Here is an 8,144-nt window from a genome sequence, read left to right as displayed (position 1 = left end):
GCATGTGTGTCGCCAAGCTCGATGTGCATGCCAATGGGAAAATTGGGGCTAATACCCCTCACTTATGCCTATGGGCAGTTGATGTCACGCAAGTCATGGAAGGGCATACTTTATCAATATCACTGTATATGACAGATATTCAGGCATATTTAGGTTACATTTTCAGTCCCAAAAAAAAAAAAATAGCTTCTTACCTACAAGTTTATTAAAGCAATACCTGTCAACTCAGAAATCAGTGAACTTACCAGTCCTTTATAAAGACCAACTGCAATTTCTTTAAACTAATAAACCTGTACATGAGCATTTTCCACCACCATATACAGAAATAGACCACCACAAAACAATCCAAACAGGACAATTTTCCTAAATGCAAGGATTAATATAACACTATAAAAGCTCATCTGAACGTAGGTTTTGATCTCGCTATCATCAGATGTTTGGCCACTCCAAATTTTGCTAGAAACTTCAAAAAGAGAACAAGTTCCAAATCATACCCCCTTCCAAATGTCCATATTTGAGGACAGTTTTCTAAAAGAGAAGTTTGGAAATGTTGTCCGTTGTTTCCTGTGTGGACCCCTCCAACCCCTTAGAGATGTGAGCCTTACACACTACACTCACTCAAAAAGCATTAAAAGAGACTCCCTGGTCCCAGTACAATATTTGTATGGTGACTAGGTAAACGGAGTAATATAACCTGGTGCTCGCCAGCTGTGCCCCTCTGCCATGGCTCCACCCTTTTAGGGTCCCCTCTGTGCTGTCCCAAAATGGCTGCAGCGTTTCTTAGACTACAAGTCTGAGACTCTCCCACTATTCTCAGATTGGCCATACCTGCTCACGTGAGAAGTTCTGTCCAATCCGTAAACAGAGGGTGTGTCTTAGACTCCGTTTTGGAAGCGCTGTGGCCAATTTGAGACAACACAGAGGGGACCTTAAAATGGCAGATCCACAGCAGAGGGGCACAACTAAACGGCACAAGGTAATATTACTCCATATACCCCATAACATTTATAATTGCATCCTGAGACCAGCGAGTCGCTTTAAAAACAATAGAATGTGAAGTGTAACGCTACTTGTAATGGGGACGTTGGAAAACTTTCTGGTCAACTTTTCGTTGGAGATTAGACTCATCAGAATCCCATTACTATGTATTCTGCCCTTTATAAATTTATATGAAGGAAAATCTGCACGAACATAGTGCAGCTGAGCTTCATGAAAACATGTGATCATCAAGAAAAAACACATGTACATATTAAATACGCGCTCATAGTACAATGTAGTAAAACTTTGGATATTGGTTATTTAAATGGATTGTTCACATGGTTTTGGCTGTTCCTGCCCCTGGACATACCTATAGCCATGAAATAATGTTGCTATAATCCTGATGAAGGTATACAGGTACCAGAGTAGAATGCAGGATGAGGGAGGGTTCTTCTATCAGTAAAAAAATGTTCTAATGCCCATGTTAACTTATGGAGGAAGGTCGTCTGGTTCAGACTCCATTCATTACATAAAGCATGGAGCCATTTCCAGCCGGACTGTTTGCACTGGAGGGCCAAAATAGCTGCTCTTTCTAAACAATGGCCAATAGAACTTTTAGAAATGTGGATGGCCTGGTTCTATGTTGTATTCCCTGCAGCACCACATAAAAATTAGGGTTAGGATTACTCAATGCACTGGAAGAAGAAGGACCAGGGACTCCCACTACCAATAAAATATACCAACTATTTAGTGAACCCATTTATAGGCAATAACGGAACAGGTCCTAACAACATATTAAAATTCTTTTTGGATTTGATGCAGGTTAAGTTGGCTTTTATGACCTTGCGTCACATGGACGTGCTTGTTTTTCTTTTCAAGATGTGACCTATATATCAATGTATTTATATTACACAGATATCATTTAGAAGTAAGATTTACCTAGACTTCTGGAGTGTCATTATACATTATATTCGTATTCAAGTGCAAATAGGAGAGCCAATTGCGTTATTGCTAACTGTTATCTCCTAGTGGCAAGTCAACAGCACCAGTTAATAAATTAGTCCTCAACTCTTATAATTTCAAGGCGTCAACAATAATGTATTATAGCAATACAAAGTAAATAGGAAAATGCAATGGTTTCAAAATAATATGTTTAAAAAATTGTTTAATCCAACCTTTTTACCTTTTTTATTTTTGGAAAATTGCTCTAAATGTTGTCAAAGTCATTCCTAAGAAGGTCAATTCTCAGTCACTGAAAATGCTATTTGAAAGTGTTACAAATTGCTCATAATGCCATCTCGGAGCTAAAGTGCTTTAATATTTTGGTGATTGAAAATCACATTGTGTGCCTGATTTCAATTTTCACGAGAAAAGGCTCCTAAGAGATTATCATTTTAACTCTAAACAAGGCATGGGCATAGTGTGCCGCTTTGGTTAAGGTGGAAGTAGAAGTCCTAGAGCACCCAACCACAAGAACAGACTCCCGGAAAATATATTTTTAACTGTAAAATAGGCTCACCTTTATAAACCATTTTTGTTTCAGTTTACATCTAGACAATTTACATAAAATATTAAAGTACATATGCAAATGAATTGCTTTATTGTCCAATCTCACCCATGCAACCAAATTCTGGAAGCTACTGATCTCACATAATCCAGAAACCCCTTCCGGTTCAGTTTCTGTTTAGCCCATTACCTGCTGAATTGTTTTATGGGATATATAGTCTTTACAAGAGGCACGGCACAGTAATCTGATGAAAAATACTATTAACTATCTCATAAAGGAGTGTGTTACTTGACATAACGTTGACGAACAGCTGCCGTAACCAGCAGCCTTATGCATGCAGTTCTGGGGTATAATACATGCTGTAGTTCAAGAAAAGTAGAATATAAGTAAAGCACAGTATTTGCAAAGTTACTCATGTTGTTAAAGGAGTTGTCCAGGATTGGAAACAGTCTGCCTTTTTCCCCAGAAACAGCACCTCTCTTTGGCTCTATCTGGTATTGCAGCTTATCCACATTCATGGGGACAAGAGTGGTGCTTTTTCTGGGGATAAAAGGCAGACCCTTTTTTTTTTATTCTGGACAAACATTTTAACTATATCTAGATGCAAAATAAAATATGGTCAAAAGTGAACCTCTGGTGGCTCTAATTTTATAGAACTACAAACTCACCGCACCAACAATTCTGGCTCAACAACTCTTTTTGCTTGTTTTTTTTTTTTTTTTTTTTTAACATACAGCATTTAAAGTACAAGGAATAAAAAAAAATACACATATTAAAAAACCAAAAGCTAAAAACGCTAAAGCCTGACTCAAAAAAGGAGAAAAATAATACCAGAACCAGCAAATGCTTTATGATGCATTCATTATATAATGCTTAACTACGTCATGAGTGGCATATACACTCCATTTCATAGTTTATTTCTGTAACAGCTTTTAATTTACTTTTAGGTCTATTTTTTACAAGAGGCAGATAAGCCTATGTATAAATGCAGCAGACTATTACATCCTTCACAACAATTACATGAGATTCACATTTATATCACAGTAATGTAATGCCCTACTGCAAATCTACATTTGATAGTGACAAGTACTAAGCACTATAATGTGCCCTGGGTGAAAAATAAAGATCACGCTTTTCAGCGATGGGATCCCAAAATAAATATTTTAATCATTAAAACTCGGGGAAAACAACTCTCCCTTGTCTAGTTTTCCCCAGATGCATTATGCACGATGAGGGAATGAGAACACGTTTACAAAGCACTTATTTTTGGGATCTCACAATGACGGCAGGCTGGTAAATGCCTGCGCTGATGGAAAACGTCCATGGTAAAAATGCAAAATTCAACCAATACATATACATATTTATTTCTTCTTAGGTTTATTTCTCTTGCAGCAATGCAGGGATGTTTATGTTCCATCCTATAGCCTGGCGATCAAAGCCGCAAGTGAAGAGATTGCACATCGGGTGATCTTCACTCCAAACAGAGCAGCAGACCATTCTACGGTGGCCCTGAAACGTCAAACAGGCAGGATCAATATGCAGTCATAATGTATAATGTAAATGTGTGAAGCAGTAACATGAAGATTTGTGAGGACGTTACACAGCCCTAATAATCGTTAAACTTAATTATAAAACCGGTGACTATGTAGTGGCCATATTTCAGGAGCAGGACATTTTTTTATTCATAGTGGTTGCGGTGCCGATATTGCATACCAAAGGGTGAAAAGGGAAAGAGGGTGAAGCTCTGATGTCAGCTGCACTTGTTAATTTATGTTAAGCAGCACTTTTTAAAGTTTTCAGAAAGTGGAGCAGAAGGCAAAAAAGCAGAGATGAAATACAATGGATACTGGATGATTGTGTTGAGCGTAGGGGTTGTTAGACTTGAACGGGCAAACGGAGTCAGGTAGCACAAAAACTAATTCTCAGACAAAGTCACATCTTAGCCTCTCAACGTACAGTACAAAGTCAGACATTGCAACGTATGGGAATGGGCAAAAGGTGGTCCAACATAGTATTGAGAAAGGGGCTTTGGTGTTAGGGCTGGGATGAGAATAAGGGAGGCGAGGCAGTCGGCTACCTGTTGTCTCCACTGACCGTACTGCCTCACCAGCTTTAGTGTGTTAGAGAAAGAATCTCACCAGACCAAATACAACTAAAGGAAACCGTCGTAAGATGAAGACCGCTCCTGATTATCACCACCATTTGCCAACAGTAAATTCTTGGCAGTTTTTCAAGAGTTTTACTGACTTGGAGCAAAGACTAATCAGAATTATTTCATTACAGAGTCATTTTAACACGCCAACATCAGAAGACAGGATCAATGGTATCTCTAGTATGGGGCAGGACGAATCCAAGGAGCCACGTAGCCAATGTGACTAGATCTTTTATATGGACAACTGAAAGTTTTTATTGCTGGTCCATCATAAGGGTAAGCGGATCTATTCAGGTTATTTTGTGTAGAGGAAAACTGCAGATTAGAACCGCATGAAGAAAGTAGAGCGTTGTTAAATACGTAATAGTGTTTTAATGCCATTTTTCTGAGAATCGCAATAAAACAACATTGGGTTTTGAAGTGTTTTAAGGTCAAAATAAAACCAAAATTTGAACTTTATATCCAGGCTTCCCCAGTGACCTAGTGGTTATAACAACATTGGAGTTTTTGGCAATACTTAGAGCCTTGTTTATAGCACGGTACTGGCTGCCTAATGCAGTCCCTAATATGAGACGGTGAATTATTCAGACTTCAATACTTGTGATCTTAGAACATGTGAAGTCCAGGTCCCTTAGAAAATACCTAACATTTTGAGAAAATGCTTATGTTTTAAGAGTACATCAAGAAATATAATCGTTGAGAACGATAAAACCCGTATCGGATATTCAAGTAAAAACTTTTTATAGAAAATGGACAGTATCGTTTTTGGTTTTACTATCCTATCGGGGGAGAGTGGGGGTAGTACAAGTGTCATTGTGTTTTTGTTGTCCTTTTATTTATGATAAAATAAGATAAAAAAAACATAAAATAAGCATTTTGTAATAACTACAGTGAACAGCCCATTAGGTAAGCCCCTCTCACCTGTCTATTGCTGCGAGGAAGACGAGCTAATCTTACTCCATTCATGTCAAATAACCGAACCTGCCGATTGTCATGTGGAAGGGCAATGATCCTCTGGCCGACGGACACACTAATCCTGAGAAAGAAACAAAACTAAGAATGTTAGGCACACAGATCACAGCTGCTTCTGAATGGTGGCACCGTAACGTGGAAGGAAAAGGGTAACAAAGTTAAAAAAAAAAACACAACAAAAAACCATAACATACAGAAACCAGTCAGTGATGGAAATTTGTATTAAACAGAGATCATCTTAGTTGAGATCTAAGCAATCTACACCACATTACTGCAATTAAAGGCAAAAAAAAGTGTTGTTTTTTGTTTAGCGTAGGGTCCAAAAGAAGAGATTTTATGCACATTTTTATAATACATGCATTTCTCTATGACAGCAATGTGTATGCATGAAAAAAATGTGTGTGTCAGACTGCACTTACTAATCTTACCTCCCTTTAGCTATGCAGGCCTCCAACGATAGGCGAGCATTAAAGCTCTATGTATGAGAAATAGAAATTCGAGGCACTCACCGTTTGTGGCAATAAAACGTATTTATTGATAATGATCTCGGTCTGTTTGGAGTGGAATGAACCTACGGTCGTTTCGCACTATACGCGCTTTGTCAAGGCCCTTGCGTCACTTCCTCTTTGCTCCTTATAGATCTTGCTCTATATGAGCTTACATTATAACCTTTATAATAAAGGTAGCAAAAAGGTACACAATATCAAACAACAAATTGTACAATATAACAGGAATATACTGCGCACATCAAATACAAAAGAAGTTTAAACAATGTTTATATTAAGAAGGACCGAAGATCGTTACGGTCATTAAGAGCGGGCGGTCCTAGTGCCTCTGGTTTTAAAATAATCTCTGCCTCTTTTCGCAATAAAGTTTGGTGTCTATCTCCCCCTGACAGGACTGATTTAATCTGAATACCTGCAAAACGCATGCCTTGGTAATCATTACCGTGGCATTGATGCATATGTTGCATAAGTCTCGGACATCCTTTTCCCGTTTCTAGGGAGCGAACATGTTCGCCAAATCTTTTTTGCATTGGATGGATAGATTTGCCTATATAATATCTCACATAGGCAATAAATTACATAGACTACGTATTGCGTCTTGCAGATTATCCGTTCATTTATGTGGAACGTATAGGCACCTATCTTAATGCACCTGGGACGTATAAGAAAATTACTACATTTACACTGACCACATCTATGATTGCCTTTCGGCACTACTGTTGATAACCAACGTCCTGTTTCTGTATTCGATGTGAAACGGCCCTCAACTAATACATCCCTCAGATTTTGACATCTACGGAAAGATACAATTGGACATCTGGTGGCAACCTATAGTTCCCAACCAGGTGGCAATTGTTGCGAATACTAGAACGTATAACGTCACTCATATGACTGAAACCAAAAGATAATACAAATACTATCCTTATTAATATTTTTATGTTTTCGTTTTGATTGTAATAGGGATCGTTGACTTTTTTTTTACTCTTTCAAATGCTTTAGCAATGAGGTGAGATGGATAACCTCGTCTAAGCAATCTTTGACTAAGTTCCTCAGATTGTTTGAAGAACATATGGTCATGATTGTGAATTCTTCTTGATCTCAATAATTGGGCATATGGGACCGCATGATGTGTTTAAGATGATAATTATCAAACCTTAAAAATGAGTTAGTTGCAGTTGTTCACCAGGACGCCCTATAGCGGCAGGAATAGGCTCGGTTACTGTGCCTCTTTCCGGCTACTTGGATTGGTTCTTACGTCCTTTATTGAAGAATATACCATCATGGGGGGCGGAGCTATCGGCGGACCTGAATGGACGTGTGCTGCTGAGCTCTGTAACTACCGACAGCTCATTTATCGCATAAGTTAGCGTGTTGCAGCCAGCCATGGTCAAGATCGGCGGCAGTAAGTCCAGAGACGACCAGGATCCCCCCAGAACACTCGGGGCTCAAGGAAATATGGAGAAGTTTGTGAAAAGGGGGCCGGTGGGTGCAGGCGGACATGTGGCCAAGATGGCGCCGTCCTCCTCTCGCTCCCGGGAAGATGTTGCAGGAGCAGCAGATGATAGCAGCGATGCAGGCAGCACTTCGACAGACTTGCCACTCACTAGAGACTTCTTCACAAAGGTACTTAATAAGGCTTTGGAGCCTTTGGTTAGAGATTTGGCAGACATTAAGCAAGATATGAGGCAAGTGGGGCAAAGGGTAGAGAAGCTGGAAGCTACTCAGGCGGCAATGCTTGATTTTAACACAGCAGTCACGCAATGCTTCTCCTCGTGTCAAAAGCACTTTAATTCAGTATTCCGGGCCCTAGAAGACCAGGAAAATAGGAACCGCAGGAACAATCTGCGTTTTAGAGGGGTGCCAGAATCCATCACTGCGGATGCTCTTATGGAAACTATAAAGGGACTTTGCCGCTCGCTGATTGGCCCTAATACACATGCGGACATTGTTTTGGAGAGGGCCCACAGAGCTTTGCGCCCTAAACCAAATGCCTCAGACCCCCCGAGGGACGTAATATGCAGATTTTTGA

General features: G+C 39.5%; 1 protein-coding gene across 2 annotated transcripts in view; it reads right to left on the bottom strand.

Annotated features, from left to right (window-relative positions):
• Window positions 1-3,830: 3,830 nt before the first annotated feature.
• The window catches only part of WDR37 (WD repeat domain 37), a 141,210-nt gene continuing 136,896 nt past the window's right edge, over window positions 3,831-8,144 (bottom strand). For both annotated transcript variants that reach the window (XM_075827430.1, XM_075827432.1), the window contains exons 14-15: window positions 5,559-5,673; window positions 3,831-3,994 (exon numbers count right to left, since the gene is read on the bottom strand). In XM_075827430.1, the coding sequence (XP_075683545.1) occupies window positions 3,863-3,994; window positions 5,559-5,673 (247 nt within the window). In that variant the 3' untranslated portion in view covers window positions 3,831-3,862. The remainder of the gene's footprint in view (window positions 3,995-5,558; window positions 5,674-8,144) is intronic.

This window comes from Rhinoderma darwinii, chromosome 5, assembly GCF_050947455.1.
Source record: "Rhinoderma darwinii isolate aRhiDar2 chromosome 5, aRhiDar2.hap1, whole genome shotgun sequence".
Classification (NCBI taxonomy): Eukaryota; Metazoa; Chordata; class Amphibia; order Anura; family Rhinodermatidae; genus Rhinoderma; species Rhinoderma darwinii.
This window is presented reverse-complemented; position numbering and strand designations above follow the sequence as displayed.